This window comes from Manihot esculenta, chromosome 15 (genome assembly GCF_001659605.2).
Source record: "Manihot esculenta cultivar AM560-2 chromosome 15, M.esculenta_v8, whole genome shotgun sequence".
In the NCBI taxonomy this organism is placed as follows: Eukaryota; Viridiplantae; Streptophyta; class Magnoliopsida; order Malpighiales; family Euphorbiaceae; genus Manihot; species Manihot esculenta.
The window spans coordinates 18,169,852-18,195,721 of record NC_035175.2 but is presented as its reverse complement, the minus strand read 5'-3'; the positions used below and the strand labels follow the sequence as shown (position 1 = coordinate 18,195,721).

Sequence of the window (25,870 nt, the reverse complement as noted above, 5' to 3'; positions counted from 1 at the left end):
AGGAAGCGCGCAAAAACTCAAAAGAAGACACTGACAATTTGGAAAGTAACACAAGAACTAGGTGTTGTGCTACTTGAAAATATCACCTAGAGTATAGACACAAGCAAATAATACTCCAGCAATGTCAAGGAAATAAAAACAAGCTTAAACCAAAAAAGGAAACTTAAAATTCAAATAAAAACGAATCTGGAAAAAAATTGAATTTAATTCACCTCAAAGTAAATTAAATATGGATCTATTTAAATTTACCTAAAATTAAATATGGATCTATTCTCTCAGATCAGAGACATGGACGAAAATTTTGGTGTTAAAAGAAGGGATTGACATCAAATCAATGTAGATGCAATTGCCTTAAATGTGCACTTTAGGCAATAGGCAGAATTTCTTTTATCTCATAATCTGGATTCAACCCAATTCAAAATTCGAAATTCAAAATTAATTCCTATAATTTACTGCAATCAATTGAAATAGGTAAGGCAATATGGACGAAAAAAGAAGTATATCACAATTTCGGCCAGATCAAGATAAATAAGGCAAAGGCAATTTTTTTTTTTTTTTGGATTTCAATTTTTTTTTTTTAGATTAATAATCAAGAAGGTGCAGCCATGGATACAAAAGCTTTCACCGAAATCAACAAGAAAGACAAAGGAAAACTCAAAAAAATAACTCTAGATCCTGAGATAAATAAGAATTTACCTCATTTTGGCTCTGATACCAACTGATGCGGAACCCAGGACCAACTTGTGATCAAAAACCCCGTCACACAACTTGATAGAGAACAAGACAAAGATATCTTCCAGAAGGTTGCTCTACCACACCCCTAACCAACGAATGTGATTAGAAACATGGATAATCAACCGAAGGTTGCTCTACCACACCCTAACCAACCATGTGATTAGAAACATAGATAATCAAGCGATTCCAGCTTCGAGAACGCCACAAGAAATTCTTGATAAGTTAACTAAGCATGGAGGAAATCCATATCAGAACGCCACAAGGTTAAACCTTGATAAGTTACCAAATAATGGAGAAGAACCAAATATTGTTCAAAAAATCATTTTTATTCACTGTCTTCTCGTGGCTGCCACCTTAAGGGTGTTTTTATAGCCTTCAAACCCTAATTCTATTGTAGGATGGTGTAATTACAATATAGGAAGGGTATCTAGTCAAATAGTCAAATCTGGATTACATTAAAGATCATTTTCCTAAATTATCTTGGAGAAATCTCCTTCCTAAATGGGCTGTACGAATTTGGCTTCTAATATAGGCCAAATTAATTTAAAACAAATCCCACAAAATAATAAAACTGGCCTAAATGCAATTTGGCCATACATGCATTACGCGATCTGAAATTGTGTTGTGCGTCCACATGTGTTGAAGAGAGTCTGATTTGTTTCCTTATTCTCCCATGCTTCCCAAATATAGTTCTCATCTCGTAAGCCTTGAATTAAGCGATGGTAACTTGATTTGTCATGATTTGGAGTTTCCCTTTTTAAATCTTTGAAGTATCGTAATATTTCCTTATCCGTATCACATACAATGAGTGTGAAAGATGTTTTCACGCTGTTCAAGTCCCTCTTCTTTAATAGAAACATTTAAAGTACGCAATATCACTAAGGACTCTCCTTGAACAGGATACTCTTCTATCTCTACATCAGAACAATCTTCTAAAGGTGGTACTTCATCAGAATCAGAATCACTTTCGGAGACTATCTCATCTCCCCTCACTATCATAGCACGTTTATTAGCACACTCATTGGCATAATGCCCACGCCCTTTACATTTAAAGCACTGAATATCTCTAGTTCTATTTGATTTAGGGGCTGATTCATTTTTACCATGAGAGTTGGATGTTTCTTTGGAAGGTAAGATGCCTTTTTGAGTTGAAGACTTATCAAACCTTTTAGGATCAGGCTTGGTGTTCCATTTGGAACCCCATTTGCTGTTGGAGTTTTGAGCAGCCCTGTTGCTCCCCCATCTATTTCGACCTCTTTGTCTTTCTACTTTAATTGCAATGTTCACCAAGTCTTCCAAATCAACATATGGTTGCAAATCAACCACATCAGCAATCTCCTTGTTAAGACCACCAAAGAAACGAGCCATAGTCTGGTCTTCCTCCTCCACTATGTTTGCTTTGATCAGGAGCAACTCCATCTCCTTATAATACTCATCAACAGATTTTGATCCTTGGATTAGTCTTTGCAACTGATGATGGAGATCTCTATGGTAATAAATTGGCACATATTTCTTCCTCATTATTCGCTTCATCTCATCCCAACTAGCAATGGGTAACTCTCCATTCCTTCTCCTAGATTTCACAAGCTCATCCCACCATATTTGATACGGATAAGGAAATAATACGATACTTCAAAGATCTAAAAAGGGAAACTCCAAATCATGACAAATCAAGTTACCGTCGCTTAATTCAAGACTTACGAGATGAGAACTATATTTGGGAAGCATGGGAGAATAAGGAAACAAATCAGACTCTCTTCAACACATGTGGACGCACAACACAATTTCAGATCGCGTAATGCATGTATGGCCAAATTGCATTTAGGCCAGTTTTATTATTTTGGTATTTTAGTATTTTGTGGGATTTGTTTTAAATTAATTTGGCCTATATTAGAAGCCAAATTCGTGCAGCCCATTTAGGAAGGAGATTTCTCCAAGATAATTTAGGAAAATGATCTTTAACGTAATCCAGATTTAACTATTTCACTGGATACCCTTCCTATATGATGTGAACCAGCATGGGAAGCAAGGCAAGGATCCCTTGGAGCTACAACAAGGACCATTGACAAGGAATAAAGCAAGGAAGTACGGCGTTACTCTTGGATTGCATATTCAAGAATTTATTACAAGAGAGATGACTGAAATTGCTAGGGATAAGTGCGAGAAGGAACTTGAAGGTCATTCGAAGCTGATTACGTTGCTGGGTGTATGCATGGATGAAGCAGAAGCAAATTGAAGATTTGTAGCGCTCGCTACCATTATCAAAGTCGCGCTCGCGACATTCAGTTAGCCGAAGATACTTTTGTGTTTTGTGGAAGTTAATTTTGGAGCACATCATGGAGGAAGATAGTGGAGAATCAGCCCGAACCATAAGCAGGTTGTGGTTTCGTCCCTGAGGTTGTGGTTTCTGCTGGAACTATTGAGGCATACGAGAATGTGGTTGGTTTTTAAAGACTTGGCAGTTATTTTTGTTATTTTAGCTTGTTTCCCTGTTGGGATAGGAATTCTGACTTAGTATTTGTTTTCCTTTTCCAACTAGGTTTAGGTTTTTGCCTTACACTATAAATAAGGCCTTAAATTCTTATATCAGACACTTTTTTTGTTTTTTTGACAAATTTAATTCAGATTTGCTTTATGCAAATTTCGGCTTCTTTGAGAGAGTGAGAGTTTGCTTCTTTCATTGATTGCATCACGAATCAGACCAACTTATCAATTTCGATTGTGGCGTTCTTCTGATCCGTTCTACAAAATCCTTCCGTTATTAGTGTTCTAGCTTCGCTAAGCTTAGGGTGCTATAGAGGGTGGTTTATCCACGTTCTTGGAATCTATATCAGAGGTGCGACGGGGTTTGAGGATTAAGTGCCATAGGGTTCCGCGTCATTTGGTATCAGAGCCAACAACAGGTAAATCTTTATCTATCTGTCTTTCTAGGGCTGTGTTATATTTTCGTTTTTTTGGTATCTTAGTTTCGAATTTCGTTAGGGTTCATTGTCTTCAATTCGTTTCTGTTCAATTCGATTCCAATTGTTAGGTCCTGGATTGTCCATCCAAAATCATTGTGTTGCTTGCTATTTTGTTATTTGGCAATTCGGTTTCTTTTAGCAGCCATTATTTCCCTTCGAACTGAATCTGTTAGTGAATTTTTTTTGATACACACTCAAGAATTTCGTGTGGTGTTGTTTGAGACCCAAGCAAGGGGATAGTGAGAGCAAAAAAAAAAAAAAAAAAAAAAAAAAAAAAATTGCTCCAACAAAAAAAATTTCTTTTTAGTCTTGCTATTTAAGTATTAAGGATCAGTTCTAGGTGGGTTACAATTAAGTGAAAATTTTGCTTCAGATATTTTTTCCACCATTGAGGGGCTGCTGTTCTTTTATTTCAAATTGCATAGTATAGTAGCATTCTTGGGGTGTCTTCAAACCAGCGTTTGGGGTAGAAGATTTAGGTCCATAAATCAGCTTACCAAGAGCGAGTTGGTTTTGATACATTCTGACCAGAATTGTCTATTTTATTGCCCTCTTGTTTCTATTTTGTTTTTGAGCTAGCGTTGAAATTCCATTACATTGCTGAGTATCATTTGTTTGTTTCGATACTTAGTTTTCAATCGTGTAGTGCAAACGTTCTTGTGCTGCCTCCGGATACTTGTCAAGTTGTCTTCTAGGTGTCTAGGGATTAGGATCCTACCTTTTTGAACGTACTTGGCAGATTGGTGAGTGAACCTTGGTTCTGAAGTGCAATCGAAGAATCAGCAATAGTGAGGTAAGAGCGAAACACTTGTGAATTCTTTCTTTCAGTTACTAATTGTTTCTTGTGAGTTTCTCTGTTGTGGTCATGACTAGTGGGAATGGTAAAGATGTTGCTTCAATTTCTAGCAATTTTGAGACATATATGCAGCAAAGTAATGAGAAGATGGAAGAGATGGCAAGAATGATGGCCACCCTACAAGAGAACATGAATCTAATGATGAGGGAGAGGGTACAACAGCCCGCACCTCCAGTGAGATTACCACAACGAATCTTACCAAGGGGAGGCGAAGAGGAGGTCATTAGGAGAGCAGCAAGAGGAGGTCGAGGTGATCAGGAAGAGGTGGCTGAAAACTACCAAATTGTGACTGACAATGACCTTAGTTCCATCAAGATGAAGGTACCCGAATTTAAAGGGAATAACAATGCGGAAGAATACATTGAATGGGAGCGAAAGGTGGAACAAATTTTTGAGTGTCATAATTACTCAGAAGAAAAGAAGTCCCATATCGCAGCCGTGGAATTTAGGGGATATGCTACATTCTGGTGGGATCAACTCAAGTCTAGTAGAAGAGGAAAAGGATTGCGACCCGTGCCGGAGTGGGAGGCCTTGAAAGACTTAATGAGAATAAGGTTTGTTCCTTCTCATTACTATAGGGATTTGTATAATAGGTTGGCAAGACTGGTCCAAGGTGGTAAGAGTGTTGAAGAATACCACAAGGAGATGGAGATGACCATGGCCAGGGCTGACATTGAGGAGGATGAACACAGGCTAATGTCCAGATTTCTGGGAGGTCTAAATTCCAACATTGCAAGTGAGCTGGAAATGTATGATTACAATTCCATGGAAGAGTTAGTTGAGAAGGCCATGAAGATTGAAAGGAAAATCAAGAACAAGAGCTCCACCAAATATGGGAAGTTCCAGAATATGGGAGGAAGTAGTTCAACCTTTAAGGGGTCTTCAAATGATTTGCCCTCAAAAGGTGGAGATTTCAAGAATTCCTTCCAAAGGAGCAATCCTCCACCTACAAGTGGAAAAGGGATGAATGGAGGTTCAAATAAGCAGCAGTCAGGTATTCCTAATACTACTCCTAGTAGAAATATTAAGTGTTTCAAATGTTTAGGAAATGGGCATATTGCATCTCAATGTCCAAATAGGAGAGTTATGATTGCTACTGATGATGGGGGTTTAGTTTCTGATTCTGACCATAGTGATGGTGATAATAATGATATGAATGATATGCTTGATGATGTTGATGAGTGTGAAGAAGAAGTTGAGAATGCGTTGGTTGCTGAACGTGGTGATATGTTAGTTGCTAGGCGTGCTTTGAATATGCAAGTGAAAGAAGAAGGTCTAGAGCAACGAGATAACATATTTTATACTAGATGTTTAGTTGAGGGTAAAGTTTGTATGCTCATCATTGACAGTGGTAGTTGCACCAATGCTGCAAGTGAGACAATGGTGGAGAAGCTGAAATTGACTTGTTTAAAACATCCACATCCATATAGACTACAATGGTTTAATGATAGTGGAGAGGTGAAGGTTACTAAACAAGTGAAGATACCATTCTCTATAGGCTGGTATAAAGATGGAGTGTTGTGTGATGTAGTTCCTATGCAAGCTGGCCATATGTTGTTAGGAAGACCATGGCAATTTGATAGGAAGGCACAGCATGATGGGTATTCAAATAGGTACACATTTACCTATGAAGGAAAGCTGGTTACTCTTGTACCATTATCACCGTTGGAGGTGTATGAAGATCATCAGAAGATGCATGAAAAAGCAAAGCAAGATTCGACCAAAAGGGGTGCTACTTTAAAAATTAAGGGAAGTGCGAGAGAACATGATAAGGAGAGTGAATGTGAGAAGAAATTGGGAAAGGAGGCCAGAAAAGAAAATAATCAAATAAATGGCCCATTGGTGAGAGAAAACCAAGGAAAGGTGAAACAAACTTTTTATGCGAAACCAAGAGAGCTTAAATTTGCAATATCTAACGAGCAGCCGTTATTGCTCATTAGATATAAAGAAACTTTGTTTACTAATGTTGATGTTTCACTTGACCATTTGCCTTCTAGTTTTGTGTCTATGTTGCAGGGTTTTCAAGATGTGTTTCCAGAGGAGCTGCCTAGTGGTTTACCGCCATTAAGGGGAGTTGAACACCAAATCGACTTCATACCTGGTTCGACGATTCCAAATAGACCAGCATATCGAAGTAACCCAATGGAGACCAAGGAGATGCAACGACAAGTGGAGGAGCTGTTGGAGAAAGGCTTGATTAGAGAGAGCTTAAGCCCTTGTGCCGTTCCTGTTTTGCTGGTACCAAAGAAAGATGGCACGTGGAGGATGTGTGTCGATTGTAGGGCTGTAAATAAGATCACGGTGAAGTATCGACATCCCATTCCACGACTTGACGACATGTTGGACGAGTTACATGGTGCAAGGTATTTTACTAAAATTGATCTTATGAGTGGATATCATCAAATTCGTAAGAAACCTGGGGATGAGTGGAAAACAGCTTTTAAAACAAAATATGGCCTATATGAGTGGTTAGTAATGCCTTTTGGGTTGTCTAATGCACCGAGTACATTTATGAGATTAATGAACCATGTTTTGAGAGCTTATTTGGGCAGATTTGTTGTTGTTTATTTTGATGACATTCTGATCTATAGTAAGACATTAGATGAGCATTTAGAGCATGTTAGGATAGTGTTGGAAGCTTTGAGAACAGAAAACTTATATGCCAAGCTTAAGAAATGCACATTTTGCATGGATAGGCTTGTTTTTCTTGGCTTTGTTGTGAGTGCACAGGGATTAGTAGTTGATGAAGAGAAAGTGAAAGCTATAAAGGAATGGCCTGTTCCTAAGAATGTGACTGAAGTGAGGAGCTTCCATGGGCTAGCAAGTTTCTATAGAAGATTCGTGAAGGATTTTTCTACCATTGCAGCACCACTCACTAGCATTATCAAAAAGGAGGTTGGATTTCAGTGGGGAGAAGAGCAGCAAAAGGCGTTTGAGAATTTGAAAGGGAAGTTGACATCTGCACCTGTCTTAGCTTTGCCTAATTTTGATTCAATTTTTGAGATTGAATGTGATGCTTCTGGTGTAGGTATTGGGGCTGTGCTGATGCAAGAGAAGAAGCCAATAGCATATTTTAGTGAAAAACTCAATGGTGCACAACTGAGTTATTCTACATATGACAAGGAGTTACATGCTTTGGTGAGGGCGTTGGACGTGTGGGAGCATTACTTGCTGCCAAAGGAGTTCGTGATTTATACTGACCATGAATCCCTCAAGCATTTGAAGGGCCAAGGTAAGTTGAACAAACGGCATGGTAAGTGGATCGAACGAATTGAGAGATTTCCATATGTGATTAAGTACAAGCAAGGTAAAGATAACGTTGTTGCTGATGCGTTGTCTAGGAGATATACATTACTTTCTGTTTTGAGTTCTAAGTTGCTTGGATTTGAGTATATTAAGAACTTGTATGTTGGTGATGTTGATTTTGGCAATGTTTATGTTGCATGTGAACAAGGAGCTTTTAATTCATTTTATAGGCATGAGGGATATTTATTTAAGGGAAATAAATTATGTGTGCCCAGATGTTCCATGCGTGAATTGCTTGTTTTGGAATCTCATTGTGGTGGTTTAATGGGGCATTTTGGTGTGTCTAAGACTTATGATATTCTGTTTGAGCATTTTTATTGGCCATCTATGCGTAAGGATGTTGGGAAGTTATGTTCTGCTTGTATTGCATGTAGACAGGCGAAATCTAAGTCTATGCCTCATGGTCTTTATATGCCATTGCCTGTACCTAGTTCTCCTTGGATTGATATTAGCATGGATTTTGTGCTTGGTTTGCCTAGAACTAAGAGAGGTAGAGATAGTATTTTTGTGGTGGTTGATAGGTTTAGTAAGATGGCACATTTCATTGCATGTCATAAAGCTGATGATGCGAAAGTTGTTGCTGATTTGTTCTTTCGCAATGTTGTGCGCTTACATGGAGTGCCTCGGACTATTGTTTCTGATAGGGATACAAAGTTCTTGTCCCATTTTTGGCGTGTTTTGTGGAGTAGACTAGGAACTAAGCTTTTATTCTCTACTACTTGTCATCCACAAACAGATGGGCAAACTGAAGTTGTGAATCGTACTCTTGGTACGTTATTGCGATCTATAGTGGGTAAGAATTTGGCTACTTGGGAAGATTGTTTACCTTTTATTGAATTTGCTTATAATCGTTCTATTCATTCTTCTACAGGTTATTCGCCATTTGAGCTAGTTTATGGCTTTAATCCACTAACTGTTCTTGATCTTTTGCCATTACCTTCTAATGAACTTGTAAGTTTAGATGGAGAGAAGAAAGCTGACTTGGTGAAAGCTTTGCATGAGAAAGCACGAGCTAACATGGAGAAAAAGAACAAGACGTATGCTGATATTGCGAATAGGGGTCGCAAGAAGATGGTGTTTGCTCCTGGAGAGTGGGTTTGGGTGCATTTTCGCAAGGAGAGGTTCCCAAATCAAAGGAAGAATAAGCTGGATGCGCGTGATTTGAGGACAAATCTTTTTAAAGAAGGGGAGAATGATGTGAACCAGCATGGGAAGCAAGGCAAGGATCCCTTGGAGCTACAACAAGGACCATTGACAAGGAATAAAGCAAGGAAGTACGGCGTTACTCTTGGATTGCATATTCAAGAATTTATTACAAGAGAGATGACTGAAATTGCTAGGGATAAGTGCGAGAAGGAACTTGAAGGTCATTCGAAGCTGATTACGTTGCTGGGTGTATGCATGGATGAAGCAGAAGCAAATTGAAGATTTGTAGCGCTCGCTACCATTATCAAAGTCGCGCTCGCGACATTCAGTTAGCCGAAGATACTTTTGTGTTTTGTGGAAGTTAATTTTGGAGCACATCATGGAGGAAGATAGTGGAGAATCAGCCCGAACCATAAGCAGGTTGTGGTTTCGTCCCTGAGGTTGTGGTTTCTGCTGGAACTATTGAGGCATACGAGAATGTGGTTGGTTTTTAAAGACTTGGCAGTTATTTTTGTTATTTTAGCTTGTTTCCCTGTTGGGATAGGAATTCTGACTTAGTATTTGTTTTCCTTTTCCAACTAGGTTTAGGTTTTTGCCTTACACTATAAATAAGGCCTTAAATTCTTATATCAGACACTTTTTTTGTTTTTTTGACAAATTTAATTCAGATTTGCTTTATGCAAATTTCGGCCTTCTTTGAGAGAGTGAGAGTTTGCTTCTTTCATTGATTGCATCACGAATCAGACCAACTTATCAATTTCGATTGTGGCGTTCTTCTGATCCGTTCTACAAAATCCTTCCGTTATTAGTGTTCTAGCTTCGCTAAGCTTAGGGTGCTATAGAGGGTGGTTTATCCACGTTCTTGGAATCTATATCAGAGGTGCGACGGGGTTTGAGGATTAAGTGCCATAGGGTTCCGCGTCACTATATTGTAATTACACCTTCCTACAATAGAATTAGGGTTTAAAGGCTATAAAAACACCCTTAAGGTGGCAGCCACGGGAAGACAGTGAATAAAAAATGATTTTTTGAACAATATTTGGTTCTTCTCCATTATTTGGTAACTTATCAAGGTTTAACCTTGTGGCGTTCTGATATGGATTTCCTCCATGCTTAGTTAACTTATCAAGAATTTCTTGTGGCGTTCTCGAAGCTGGAATCGCTTGATTATCTATGTTTCTAATCACATGGTTGGTTAGGGGTGTGGTAGAGCAACCTTCGCTTGATTATCCATGTTTCTAATCACATTCGTTGGTTAGGGGTGTGGTAGAGCAACCTTCTGGAAGATATCTTTGTCTTGTTCTTTATCAAGTTCTGTGACGGGGTTTTTGATCACATGTTGATCCTGGGTTCCGCATCAGTTGGTATCAGAGCACGGTGATAGATAAATTCCTATTTATCTATATTTATTCATTTCGTAAGTTTTTTTTTATTTTTTCTCTATTTTTTTTTATTTCAGTTTATCTTATAATTTCTCTCAACAAAAAGAAAAAAAAAAATAGAGAATTTATTTTTATTTTAGTGTGAGATTTTTTCTTTAAAAAAAAAAGTGAGAGATAAGAAAAAAAAAAGAAGAAGAGTAAAGAAAAAAAAAATTATTTCAATTGTTTGATTTCAAAAAGAAAAAAAAAAGAAAAAAAGAGGAGAGATGTCAAAATTTAGTGTTTTATTCGTGAAATATCATACTGAATTCAAGGAGGATCCAATATCGATCGATTCTTTTCTTATCATTATGGTTGAAGATTCGAGGACGAATCTTTTTGAAGAAGCAGAGAATGATACGGATAAGGAAATAATACGATACTTCAAAGATCTAAAAAGGGAAACTCCAAATCATGACAAATCAAGTTACCGTCGCTTAATTCAAGGCTTACGAGATGAGAACTATATTTGGGAAGCATGGGAGAATAAGGAAACAAATCAGACTCTCTTCAACACATGTGGACGCACAACACAATTTCAGATCGCGTAATGCATGTATGGCCAAATTGCATTTAGGCCAGTTTTATTATTTTGGTATTTTAGTATTTTGTGGGATTTGTTTTAAATTAATTTGGCCTATATTAGAAGCCAAATTCGTGCAGCCCATTTAGGAAGGAGATTTCTCCAAGATAATTTAGGAAAATGATCTTTAACGTAATCCAGATTTAACTATTTCACTGGATACCCTTCCTATATTGTAATTACACCTTCCTACAATAAAATTAGGGTTTGAAGGCTATAAAAACACCCTTAAGGTGGCAGCCACGGGAAGACAGTGAATAAAAAATGATTTTTTGAACAATATTTGGTTCTTCTCCATTATTTGGTAACTTATCAAGGTTTAACCTTGTGGCGTTCTGATATGGATTTCCTCCATGCTTAGTTAACTTATCAAGAATTTCTTGTGGCGTTCTCGAAGCTGGAATCGCTTGATTATCTATGTTTCTAATCACATGGTTGGTTAGAGGTGTGGTAGAGCAACCTTCGCTTGATTATCCATGTTTCTAATCACATTCGTTGGTTAGGGGTGTGGTAGAGCAACCTTCTGGAAGATATCTTTGTCTTGTTCTTTATCAAGTTGTGTGACGGGGTTTTTGATCACAAGTTGGTCCTGGGTTCTGCATCAATATTAGTGCATAATCTGAAAACTCAAGGGCAGCAAGTTTTACCTTTTTATCGTCGGAATAGTTTTGACAGTTAAAAACCATCTCCACTTTACGCTCCCACTCTAAATAGGCATCAACATCAGCCTTACCATTGAAGCTTGGAATCTTCATTTTTATGGAGTTCATACTGTTATCTACATATGGTACACGATCATTGAACCTTCTGGCTCAGACAGGGGCTGATTGTGCCTCATTTTCCTCTTCATAGGATGGATCGTGTGTATCATCATCCCTCTGAATGGACTTGCCCTTTGAAGATCTAAGGTTGTCCTCAAGTTTATCCATTCTCGAATTTAGCTTCTGAAAGCTATCCATGAAAGCTTTATATATATCTTTAAGATCAAATGTAGGGTCAGAAGTATCACCAGTATTATGCCCAGACATTATAGAAAAAAATTCACAATTCTCTCAACTCACGTGTTTAATTTTCAAGCACTCACTTGGTATCTCAAAAGTGCACTTCAGAATAAAGACTCAATAAGCCAAGCTTGTATGATTCAAATAATAAGGAAAGCAAGGAAAGACCTAAGAAGAAAATATAGGAAACAACACTAGATGCAAACTGACCAAAATGAACAAATAGATTGATTTAGCACACAAAAGTTAAATTTCGTGTACTAAGTGTAATTAGATGTTCAACAATGTGCAATTTGTCAAACTAAATGTAAGGAACCAACAAACAGAAAGACACCAAATTGACCAACTAAGAATCAAAAATTGACAAGACAAATGTGCTTAACACGAAGTTTTCCCTAAGCATGCAATCCTAGGTTAACTGATATTAATATTGACTCAACAAAAACAATTCAAAGCAAGCAAACAAAATAGACACTTAAAACAGTAAGTATTAAGTACAACTGTTTTGTGAAAATATTACCCAAATTTGCCATAAACCTACCCCAAATATGTATTTCGAATTCCAAGCCCAGAAATATGTTCAAGGTATATGAAATATGATTTATATCAGTAGATATCAATCAGAATGAAGTTTGAACAAATGACCCAAAGTGGCAGAAATTTTTTTTTTTCTTCTTGTTTTGGTTTTTTTTTTTTTTTTTTTTTTTTATATGGACAGAAGTAAAACACTGGAAATAGTATTCTAAGAGTATTAGAATAGCAGCATATGAATTAGGGCAGAAAGCATAAACCAAATCACTAAAGATAGTAATTCCTCCTAAACAACAATTTAGGGTAAAATTTGATTTGAACAGCAACCAAACAATGTATTTGACTCTAATAGGTATCCCAAACCAGATTTCCAAAGTGATATATTCAGCCAATAATGGACAAAATTGAATGCAAAGACGCAAAGGATAGTTAAGTAATTGTTACTAAGCCTAGCTCTGATACCAATTGATGCGGAACCCCAGCCTATTAGAGACTGAAACGACACATACCCTAGTAAAAAGAACTTAATTCAGAAAATAATTCCCCAATCTAAAGCACCCTTAATTAACACGCAATTAAGAACACTTATAATGGATTGATTTTAAGAGCAGCAAGAATAAGAAACATACAAGTTAGTATCAAACCTTATTCGTGATGCAATGTCAAGAACCAAGATCTCTCTTAAGCTCTCAAAGAAGAATCGCATAAAGCAATTGTATTGAATAATTGATAATCTGTGTCTACAATAGAAAAAGAGATGCTTTATATAGCCTAAATTAAGACCCATGATCTTTGCCACTTCCCACAACTATGCATGGACCCATGATCTATGCCACTATCCAGTATAAATACAAAATTTGAATTGTCAATAAGGACACATTTGGCTTAATTGACTTGGAATGGCCAGATTGTTCTTCAACTACAAAATGAACTTGCAAAGCTTCAACATATTCCTTCATGAATCCTTGAAGTGCTTCCTTCAACCTGTTGGATCTCAGCCTTGTAATTGGTCCTTGAGGCAATGCTAGCTCATCATTTTTGGTGCTGTTGGTCGTGCTTACATCACTACCAACTACTAAATAACTACCTACTATAAATACAAAATTTAGATTGTCAATAAGGATACATTCGGTCTAATTGACTTGGAATGGCCAGATTGTTCTTCAACTTCAAAATGAACTTGCAAAGCTTTAACATATTGCTTCATGAATCCTTGAAGTGCTTCCTTCATCCTCTTGGATCTCAACCTTGTAATTGGTCCTTGAGGCAATGCTAGCTCATCATTTTTGGTGTTGTTGGTCGTGCTTACATCATCCCCTCCCTCTTGAAAACGATTCGTCCTCGAATCTGTACCAAAATCAAAAGGAGACAAATCAGAAACATTAAGGGTAGCACTTACACCAAACTCACCTGGCTGATCAATTATGTATGCATTGTTATTGATCCGTTCCAGCACTTGATATGGTCCATCCCCTCGTGCATCGAGTTTTGATTTCGCTTGAAGTGGAAACCTTTCCTTTCGCATATGCATCCAAACCCAATCACCTGGTCTGAATACAACTTTCTTGCGACCCTTATTGGCCTGTTTCTCATACATTTTGTTACGCTTCTCAACATGCTCACGCGCTTTGACGCGGAACCCTATGGCACAAGCCTCAAACCCACACGCACAAGTAGATATGGAATCCAAAGATTTGATAAACCCACCTCCTATGGCACCCCAAACTTAGAGAAGCTGAAACACCAATGATTGAAGGATTTACATGAGAATCTGACAAACGCCACAACAAATGGTTGATAAGTTAGCCAAGATTCCTGGTGCAATTGATGAAAGCAAAACCTCACTCTCACTCAAAGCAATACACGCCAAATGCATGAAAATAATTCTGAAAAGTTTGATTAAAAGCTCCCTCTTACAATTGTTTCTTATCCTTATATAGTAAGGAGAAAAACAAATAAAACCCTAAAACGCTCTTCTTGGGCCTGACTTAAACACATAAGGCCCAAGCCCAATCACACACTAAAATAACACAAGTATTAAAACATAAGCCCAAAATATAGCCCAACACTCTAGAACTTAAAAGATAAAATATGGCCAGAATACAAGCCCAAACAAAGCTAAAATAAAACAAGTGTTCAAATAATAAAAATATAGCAAGCCCATCATAACAAAGCTGAATCTTCACAAAAGCCTTGATCTTCACTTTAGGCTTCCCTCTGTGTAGTTTTAGCCCATGGGTTTGATTAGGCCCCCTAAGCCTATGATTGCAAGTGTTGCACCAAATCTGTCCCATATGAGTTGAAGCATGCCCCAAATATATATGGATCATATGAATATGATTTTGAACTCCTTTTAGATCCATTTGAATGACATAAGTTTGCTCCACACCATTGTTAGAAACTTGCCCTATTGGATCCGTATCACGCTTTCATGTGTATTGATTTAACCATTTCAGCCTTCGCTTTTCCATCTAAATTAGACAGCTCGTTCAAAGGTAAAGGCATTAAATCTAATACAGTTAATGGATTAAAACCATACACAACTTCAGTTTGGCCATCTGTTTGTGGATGACAAGTAGTTGAAAATAAAAGTTTAGTACCCAATTTCCCCCACAAAACATGCCAAAAATGACTAAGGAACTTAGAATCTCTATCAGAAACAATAGTCCTAGGTATACCATGCAAACGGACTACTTCCTTGAAAAACAAATCAGCTATGTTCGTTGCATCATCAGTTTTATGACATGGAATAAAATGTGCCATCTTACTAAAGCGATCTACAACAACAAACACTAAATCTCTACCTCTTTTTGTCCTAGGTAAACCTGATACGGATCCAATAGGACAAATTTCTAACAATGGTGTGGAGCAAACTTATATCATTCCAATGGATCCAAGAGTAGTTCAAAATCATATTCATATAATCCATATATATTTGGGGCGTGCTTCAATTCATATGGGACAGATTTGGTGCAACACCTGCAATCATAGGCTGAGGGAGCCTAATCAAACCTATGGGCTAAAACTACATAAAGGAAAGCCTAAAGTGAAGATCAAGTAAGGCTTTTGTGAAGATTCAACTTTGTTATGATGGGCTTGCTAGTTTTATTATTTAAACACTTGTTTTATTTTAGTTTTGTTTGGGCTTGTATTCTGGCCATATTTTATTTTTTAAGTTTTAGAGTGTTGGCCCATGTTGTGGGCTTATATTTTAATACCTATGTGTTATTTTAGTGTGTGATTAGGCTTGGGTCTTATGTGTTTAAGTCAGGCCCAAGAAGAGTGTCTTAGGGTTTTATTTGTTTTTCTCCTTACTATATAAGGATAATAAACAATTGTAAGAGGAGCTTTTAATCAAACTTTTCAGAATTTCTTTCATGCCTTTGGCGTGTATTGCTTTGAGTGAGAGTGAGGATTTGCTTTCATCAATTGCACCAGGAATCTTGGCTAACTTATCAACTATTCGTTGTGGCGTTTGTCGGATTCTCATCAAAATCCTTCGATCATTGGTGTTTCAGCTTCTCTAAGTTTGGGGTGCCATAGGAGGTGAGTTTATCAGATCTTTGGATTCCGTTATCTACTTGTGCGTGTGGGTTTGAGGCTTGTGCCATAGGGTTCCGCGTCAGTTGGTATTTGTGCGTGTGCGTTTTTTTTCTGAGTTTTCCTTTTCTTCGTGCATCACAAAAAAAAAAAATCGCAATACAAAAAAAAAAATTAAAAAAAAAAAAAAAATTCCCTTTGCCTTATCTTGTTCTGGCAGAAATTGTGATTGTATCTATATTTCCGTACCTATCTCAATTGATTGCTGTAGTTTGAGGCTTGTGCCATAGAGTTCCGCGTCAAAACCTATCACAAAATCCATAGATATATCAGTCCAAGGTTCAGTAGGTACAGGCAAAGGGGTATACAACCCATGTGGCAAGAACTTAGATTTAGCCTGTTTACATGCAAAGCATTGAGCACAAACTTTCTCTACATATTTTTGCATATTAGGCCAATAAAAGTGTTCATTCAACATGTCTGAAGTCTTTTGCACACCAAAATCTCTCATTAACCCTCCTGAATGCGATTCTCTAACAAACAACTCACGCACTGAACACTTGGGTATGCATATTTGTTTCCCCCTAAAAAGAAACCCATCATGCAAATAAAACTTGTTAAACGCCCCATGTTCACATGCCTTAAATACATCAGAAAAATCAGTATCATTCTCATACATATCTTTCAAATGCTCAAACCCTAACAACTTAGAACTAAGCATGGAAGTCAATGCATAACGTCTAGATAATGCATCAGCAACCACGTTCTCTTTACCTTGCTTGTATTTAATCACATAAGGAAAGATTTCGAGATATTCAACCCACTTACCATGCTGCTTGTTCAACTTCCCTTGTCCCTTCAAGTGTTTGAGAGACTGATGGTCGGTATAAATCACAAACTCATTAGGCAGCAAGTAGAGTTCCCAAACTTCAAGAGCCCTAATCAGTGCGTAGAACTCTTTATCATAAGTGGAACAGTTCAAATGTGCGCCACCTAGCTTCTCACTGAAATATGCTATGGGTCGGCCTTCCTGCATAAGAACAACACCAATACCAATCCCAGAAGCATCACATTCAATTTCAAAGGTTTTAGAAAAATCAGGTAACCTTAAAACAGGAGCAGTAATAAGTTTTTCCTTTAATGTGTTAAATGCAAGTTCCTGTTCTTTATCCCATTTAAATCCTACAGCCTTTTTAATGATCTCATTTAGAGGTGCACCAATAGTGCTGAAATCTCTAACAAACCTCCTATAGAAGCTTGCTAATCCATGAAAGGATCTCACCTCATTAGCATTCTTAGGTGTAGGCCATTCTTGGATAGCCTTAACCTTTTCAGTATCTACCTCAACTCCACGTGAACTAATAGTAAATCCTAGGAATATGACACTATCAGTACAAAATGTGCATTTCTTAATATTAGCATACAATTCATGTTCACGCAACTTCAGTAAAACAAGTTCAACATTCCTTATGTGGTCATCCATGTTTCGGCTATAAATCAATATATCATCAAAATACACAACCACAAACTTACCTAGGTAATCACGCAAAACATGGTTCATCAATCTCATAAATGTGCTAGGTGCATTAGTTAAGCCAAAAGGCATCACTAACCATTCATATAAACCATATTTTGTCTTAAAGGCAGTTTTCCACTCATCACCTAACTTCATCCTAATTTGATGATAACCGCTTTTCAAATCAATTTTTGTAAAGAAAACAACACCACATAATTCTTCAAGCATATCATCTAATCTAGGAATAGGATGGCGATACTTTACAGTGATTTTGTTGATCGCACGATAATCAACACACATGCGCATTGTTCAATTTTTCTTCCAAAAGAGATTGTGTGATAATTTATCAAGAAGGTGCAGCCATGAATACACAAGCTTTCAATGAAATCAACAAGAAAGAAAAGGAAAACTAAAAAAAACTCTAGATCCTGAGATAAATCAGAATTTACCTCACTTTGGCTCTGATACCAACTGACGCGGAACCCTATGGCACAAGCCTCAAATCCACACGCACAAGTAGATATGGAATCCAAAGATTTGATAAACCCACCTCCTATTGCACCCCACACTTAGAGAAGCTGAAACACCAATGATCGAAGGATTTACTATCGCTTAATTCAAGGGTTACGAGATGAGAACTATATTTGGGAAGCATGGGAGAATAAGGAAACAAATCAGACTCTCTTCAACACATGTGGACGCACAACACAATTTCAGATCGCGTAATGCATGTATGGCCAAATTGCATTTAGGCCAGTTTTATTATTTTGGTATTTTAGTATTTTGTGGGATTTATTTTAAATTAATTTGGCCTATATTAGAAGCCAAATTCGTGCAGCCCATTTAGGAAGGAGATTTCTCCAAGATAATTTAGGAAAATGATCTTTAATGTAATCCAGATTTGACTATTTGACTAGATACCCTTCCTATATTGTAATTACACCTTCCTACAATAGAATTAGGGTTTGAAGGCTATAAAAACACCCTTAAGGTGGCAGCCATGAGGAGGCAGTGAATAAAAATGATTTTTTGAACAATATTTGGTTCTTCTCCATTATTTGGTAACTTATCAAGGTTTAACCTTGTGGCGTTCTGATATGGATTTCCTCCATGCTTAGTTAACTTATCAAGAATTTCTTGTGGCGTTCTCGAAGCTGGAATCGCTTGATTATCTATGTTTCTAATCACATGGTTGGTTAGGGGTGTGCTAGAGCAACCTTTGCTTGATTATCCATGTTTCTAATCACATTCGTTGGTTAGGGGTGTGGTAGAGCAACCTTCTGGAAGATATCTTTGTCTTGTTCTCTATCAAGTTGTGTGACGGGGTTTTTGATCACAAGTTGGTCCTGGGTTCCGCATCAGCACCCCACACTTAGAGAAGCTGAAACACCAATGATCGAAGGATTTAGATGAGAATCCGACAAACGCCACAACGGATAGTTGATAAGTTAGCCAAGATTCCTGGTGCAATTGATGAAAGCAAATCCTCACTCTCACTCAAAGCAATACACGCCAAAGGCATGAAAGAAATTCTAAAAGGTTTGATTAAAAGCTGCCTCTTACAATTGTTTCTTATCCTTATGTAGTAAGGAGAAAAACAAATGAAACCCTAAGACACTTCTTGGACCTGACTTAAACACATAAGGTCCAAGCCCAATCACACACTAAAATAACACATAATATTAAAACATAAGCCCAAAATATGGCCCAACACTCTAAAACTTAAAAGATAAAGTATGGCCAGAATACAAGCCCAAACAAAGCTAAAATAAAACAAGTGTTAAATAATAAAAATATAGCAAGCCCATCATAACAGAGCTGAATCTTCACAAATGTCTTAGTTGATCTTCACTTTAGGCTTCCCTTTGTGTAGTTTCAAGCCATAGGTTTGATTAGGCTCCCTAAACCTATGATTGCAAGTGTTGCACCAAATCTGTCCCATATGAGTTGAAGTACGTCCCAAATATATATGGATCATATGAATATGATTTTGAACTCCTTTTAGATACATTTGAATGACATAAGTTTGCTCCACACCATTGTAAGAAATTTGCCCTATTGGATCCGTATCATTCTCTCCTTCTTTAGAAAAGAATCGTCCTCGAATCTTGCGGATATTTATGTAAAAAAAGGAAGCTTTAGGAACCAATGTATCTTCAAAGACCTCCTTTTGAATAGGTGGAAATAGGATAAAACTTTCGTCATGAATGTTTTCATCAACAACCTGCACATCAAGAATAAATGAACTAGGCATAAAAATTTTAGTCATAGAAAGATCTTGTGGATGTGACCCATTCTCCTCTACAACTTCCAAAACAGTCTCATTCGTCTCCTCCACCTCATCAATCACGTGCTCCCCATGTCCCTCATCAATCACAACCTCTTCTATAAGTTTATTGATGGAATTCTCAACAACAACTACATTAGATTCATGCATTACAACTTCCTCTTTAATTTCAATCTCTATGGAAGTTGAGATGGGAACTTTAGCCTCTTCTTTCTCCTTTTCTTTCTCCACCTTCCCTCCTTGAACTAGTCTTGACTCTTTTGCAGCCTCTTTACCCTCAAACTCACTCTTTTCTCTCATCTTTTCCGCAGAATTCAAGCTCTCACTCCCCTTTGTGGCCAAGGCCGAAGCCTCCCTCTCCCTCTCCAGCATCTTTATTTGATCAACATATACCTCTTGAGGTGATAAAGGAGCGAGTATAACCTTCTGTCCTTCATGAGTGAAGGAGTACTTGTTATTGAACCCATCATGTTGCACCTTTTTATCATGTTGCCACGGCCTACCCAACAACATATGGCTTGCCTGCATAGGTACCACATCACACAATATCTCATACTTGTACCTACCAATAGAAAATGGTATAACCACCTGGCGTGTAACCCTAACCTCACCACAATCATTCAACCTTTGCAATCTGTATGGCTTAGGGTGTTCAATAGAAGCCAACCCCAATTTCTCCACCATATACACACTAGCCACATTTGTGCAACTACCTCCATCAATAATGAGAGTACACAATTTTCCATTAACCAAACACCTAGTGTGAAATATGTTTTCCCGTTGTTCTAGGCTTTCTTTCTTAACCTGCATATTCAGAGCACGCCTAGCAACAAGCATCTCACAATGTGCAGCAAGCAACACATTATTAATCAACACATCCGAATCATCACAGTCATTATTGCAATTAAGAGTTCTTTGAGATATCCTTGTAGAAGTGGAAGCTTGTGAGACATAGTTTCAGTTAACAATGTGAGATATCCATAGTTTCAGTTAACCTCTCAAGAGTCTTATTGAGCCTTTGTAACTCACCCCTGACTGACTTGTTAAAGAGCTTATAATCGTTACCCATATTCGATTCACTTGCATCGGTACGATCCACCACATTCTTGTGTTTACTCATGCTACCTTAAATCAACAAAGAACAAAAAGGACTAGCAAATATTGTGTTAAAAAAGAAAGTACTCAAGTGTTTGTACTCTTACCATTCTTTTGTTGATTCTTCAATTGCACTTCAGAAACTAAGGTCAACCAACTAACCACAATGTGCGTTTCATGAAACAAATAAGAAATCCTAAAGAAAGAAGGAAACGCGCAAATACTAGAAAGAAGACACTGACAATTTGGAAAGTAACAAATGAACTAGGTTTTGTGCTACTTGAAAAATATCACCTAGAGTATAGACACAAGCAAATAATACTCCAGCAATGTAAAGGAAGCAAAAGCAAGCTTAAACCAAAAAAGAAACTTAGGAATCAAATAAAAACGAACCTGGACAAAAAAATATTGCATTTAATTCACTTCAACGCAAATTAAGTATGGATCTACTTAAATCTACCCAAAAAGGAAAGTATCAAAACCCCACAAATAGAATCAGAAAAGAAAAATGTAAATTTCTCTCAGATCAGAAACATGGACGAAAATTCTGTTGTTAAAAGAAGGATTTGACATCAAATCAATTTAGATGCAATTGCCCTAAATGTGCACTTTATGAAATAGGCAGAATTTCTTTTATCTCCTAATCCGGATTCGACCTGATTCAAAATTCAAAATTCAAATTGATTCCCATAAATTACTGCAATTAATTGAGATAGTTATGGCAATATAGATGAAAAAGGAAGCATATCACAATTTCGGCCAGATCAAGGTAAAAATAAGGCAAAGGCGATTTTTTTTTTTTTTTGGATTTCGAATTCTTTTTTTATGATTAATAATTAAGAAGGTGCAGTCATGGACACACAAGCTTTCACCGAAAACAACTAGGAAGAAAATGAAAACTCAAAAACCCTAGATCCTAAGATAAATCAGAATTTACCTCACTTCGGCTCTGATACCAACTGACGCGGAACCCTATGGCACAAGCCTCAAACCCACACGCACAAGTAGATACGGAATCCAAAGATTTGATAAACACCTAAGGCCCAAGCCCAATCACACACTAAAATAACGCATAAGTATTAAAACATAAGCCCAAAACATGGCCCAACACTCTAAAACTTAAAAGATAAAATATGGCCAGAATACAAGCCCAAACAAAGCTAAAATAAAACAAGTGTTAAATCATAAAAATATAGCAAGCCCATCATATCAATGCTGAATAAATTAGACAGTGCTATCTCCATTACACACCTTAAGCAAGGTGAGTAGCTTAGGTGTGTCTTCAAGCTTCACGAGACATTTGCCAAAGGCAAGCTCAATCAATTCTTGTGTTACTTGTTCTTGAATGTGTAAGTTCATAGCTGCTTCAAGCTTCTTAGCTTTGCTCCTTGTCACTGGTCCACTAGGAAGCACCAATGGATCCTTGCTTCCTTGATTCTCATGTGATTGGGTTTGCTGGTTCGTATCATTCCCTCCTTCCTCGAAAAGATTTGTCCTTAAATCTGGAACATAGTCAAAAGGAGACAAGTCAGACACATTAAAGGTAGCACTAACCCCATACTCACCTGGCAAGTCTATTTTATAAGCATTGTCATTGATTCGCTCTAAGACTTGAAATGGACCATCACCACGAGCATCCAGCTTATTCTTCCTCTGATTTGGAAATCGTTCCTTTCGGAAGTGCACCCAAACCCAATCACCAGGAACAAACACTACTTTCTTCCGTCTCCTATTTGCCCTGTCAGCATACACCTTGTTCCTCTTTTCTATGTTAGACCTAGCCTTCTCATGTAAGGACTTCACCAATTCTGCCTTTTTAGCACCATCTAAACTAGCAAGCTCATGTAAAGGTAAAGGAACAAGATCAAGTACAGTTAGTGGGTTAAAACCATAAACAAGCTCAAATGGAGAAAACCCCGTAGAAGAATGTATGCTACGGTTATATGCAAACTCAATGAAAGGCAAGCAATCTTCCCAAGGGTTCAAATTCTTACCCACTATAGCTCTGAGTAAGGTACCAAGAGTTCTATTCACCACCTCTGTTTGGCCATCTGTCTGTGGATGACAAGTAGTAGAATATAAGAGTTTAGTACCCAACTTACCCCACAATACTTTCCAAAAATGCGAAAGGTACTTTGTATCTCTATCTGACACAATTGTCCTTGGCACTCCATGAAGTCGAACCACTTCCCGGAAGAACAAGTCAGCGACATTGATGGCGTCATCAGTTTTATGGCAAGGAATGAAGTGAGCCATCTTGCTAAACCTGTCGACAACAACAAATATGCTATCTCTACCACGCCTAGTCCTAGGTAAGCCAAGCACAAAGTCCATAGAAATATCCATCCAAGGTGAACTAGGAACAGGTAAAGGCATATAAAGACCATGAGGCATAGACTTACACTTTGCCTGTCTACATGCAATACAAGAAGCACACACTTTCTCAACGTCTTTGCGCATTGAAGGCCAATAAAAATGCTCAAATAAGGTGTCATAAGTCTTATGTACTCCAAAATGCCCCATCAAACCACCGCAATGAGATTCAAGCACAAGCAGATCACGCATAGAGCATCTAGGTACACACAATTTCTTACCCTTAAACAAGTAACCATCATGCCTATAAAAAGAGTTAAAAGCTCCATGCTCACAAGCCACAAACACATTGCCGAAATCAACATCATTAATGTACAAGTCTTTAACATGCGCAAAACCAAGCAATTTAGAACTCACAGCATTAATTAAAGCATACCTCCTAGACAAAGCATCTGCAACCACATTGTTTTTCCCATGCTTATACTTAATCACATATGGGAATTGTTCAATAAACTCAACCCACTTACCATGCCTCTTATTCAACTTGCCTTGTCCCTTCAAGTGTTTTAAGGACTCATGATCCGTATGTATCACGAACTCCTTGGGCAGGAGATAGTGTTGCCACACGTCCAGTGCTCTCACCAAGGCATACAACTCCTTTTCATAGGTTGAATAATTAAGATGTGCTCCGTTCAACTTCTCGCTGAAATAGGCTATTGGTTTCTTCTCTTGCATCAACACAGCCCCAATACCTACACCAGAAGCATCACACTCAATTTCAAAAGTTTTATCAAAGTTAGGTAAAGATAATATAGGAGCAGATATTAACTTCCCTTTTAAGCAGTCAAAAGCTTTCTGTTGCTCCTCTCCCCATTTGAACCCAACTTCCTTCTTAATGATTCCTATGAGTGGTGCTGCAATCGTAGAGAAATCGCGCACAAACCTCCTGTAAAAGCTTGCAAGGCCATGAAAGCTCCTCACATCTGAAATAGATTTAGGAATAGGCCACTCCTTTATAGCTTTCACCTTCTCTTCATCTACCTCAATGCCCTGTGCAATCACAACAAAACCAAGGAAAACAAGTCTATCTATACAAAATGTGCACTTCTTAAGTTTAGCATATAAGCTCTCTTGCCTCAAAACCTGCAGAACCAACCTAACATGCTCAATATGTTCGTCGAGAGACCTGCTATAGATCAAGATGTCATCAAAGTAAACAACTACAAATTTTCCTAAGTATGCACGCAACACATGATTCATTAGCCTCATAAACGTACTAGGTGCATTTGACAAACCAAAAGGCATAACTAACCATTCATACAAACCATACTTTGTCTTAAATGCAGTTTTCCATTCATCACCAGGTTTCATCCTAATCTGATGATATCCACTCATAAGATCAATTTTTGTAAAGTACCTGGCACCGTGAAGCTCATCCAACATGTCATCTAGCCGAGGTATAGGATGCCTATACTTCACTGTGATCTTGTTAACTGCTCTACAATCAACACACATTCGCCAAGTGCCATCCTTCTTTGGAACAAGCAGCACAGGAACAGCACATGGACTTAAACTTTCTCTCACCAATCCCTTCTCCATAAGCTCGTCAATTTGCCTTTGCATTTCCTTTGTTTCCATTGGATTGCTTCGGTAAGCTGGTCTATTTGGAATGCTAGAACCAGGTATGAAATCTATTTGATGCTCAATCCCCCTCAACGGTGGCAATCCACTAGGTAGCTCATCCGGAAAGACATCAGTGAATTCCTGCATCATAGACTTAAAACTAGAAGGCAAAGAAGAAAGGTTAATATCAGTGTCAGCAAATAAAATCTCCTTATATCTTATAAGCAAAATGGGCTGCCCTAAAGATATAGCATTCTTAGCCTCTCTCGCTCTCACATAAAATGTCTGTTTTGCCTTCCCCTCTTGCATCTTTTCTCTCACCAATGGGCCATTTATTGGTCTTGATTCTTTTCCAGCCTCTTTACCCTTAGACTCACACTTTTCTCTCATTTTTACCGCAGAACTCAAGCTCTCACTCCCCTTTGTAGCCAAGGCCGAAGCCTCCCTCTCCCTCTCTAGCATCTTTATTTGATCAGCATATACCTCTTGAGGTGATAAAGGAGCGAGTATAACCTTCTGTCCTTCATAAGTAAAGGAGTACTTGTTATTGAACCCATCATGTTGGACTTTTCTATCATATTGCCACGGCCTACCCAACAACATATGACTTGCCTGCATAGGTACCACATCACACAAGATCTCATCCTTGTACCTACCAATAGAAAATGGTATAAGCACTTGGCGTGTAACCCTAACCTCACCACAGTCATTCAACCATTGCAATCTGTATGGCTTAGGGTGTTTAATAGAAGCCAAACCCAATTTCTCCACCATATACACACTAGCCACATTTGTGCAACTACCCCCATCAATAATGAGAGTACACACTTTTCCATTAACCAAACACCTAGTGTGAAATATGTTTTCCCGTTGTTCTAGGCTTTCTTCCTTAACCTGGATATTCAAAGCACGCCTAGCAACAAGCATCTCACCACGTTCAGCAAGCAACACATT

At 37.8% G+C, this 25,870-nt stretch overlaps 1 protein-coding gene across 1 annotated transcript in view; it reads right to left on the bottom strand.

Annotated features, from left to right (window-relative positions):
• Positions 1 to 25,636, bottom strand: part of LOC110602059 — a gene marked incomplete at its 5' end in the record, with an annotated part of 28,237 nt that extends 2,601 nt beyond the window's left edge. Inside the window, 4 exons of the mRNA XM_043951382.1 lie at positions 22,681 to 22,913; positions 23,670 to 23,776; positions 24,320 to 25,201; positions 25,274 to 25,636. Of these exons, the coding sequence (XP_043807317.1) occupies positions 22,681 to 22,913; positions 23,670 to 23,776; positions 24,320 to 25,201; positions 25,274 to 25,636 (1,585 nt within the window). The remainder of the gene's footprint in view (positions 1 to 22,680; positions 22,914 to 23,669; positions 23,777 to 24,319; positions 25,202 to 25,273) is intronic.
• Positions 25,637 to 25,870: the final 234 nt, after the last annotated feature.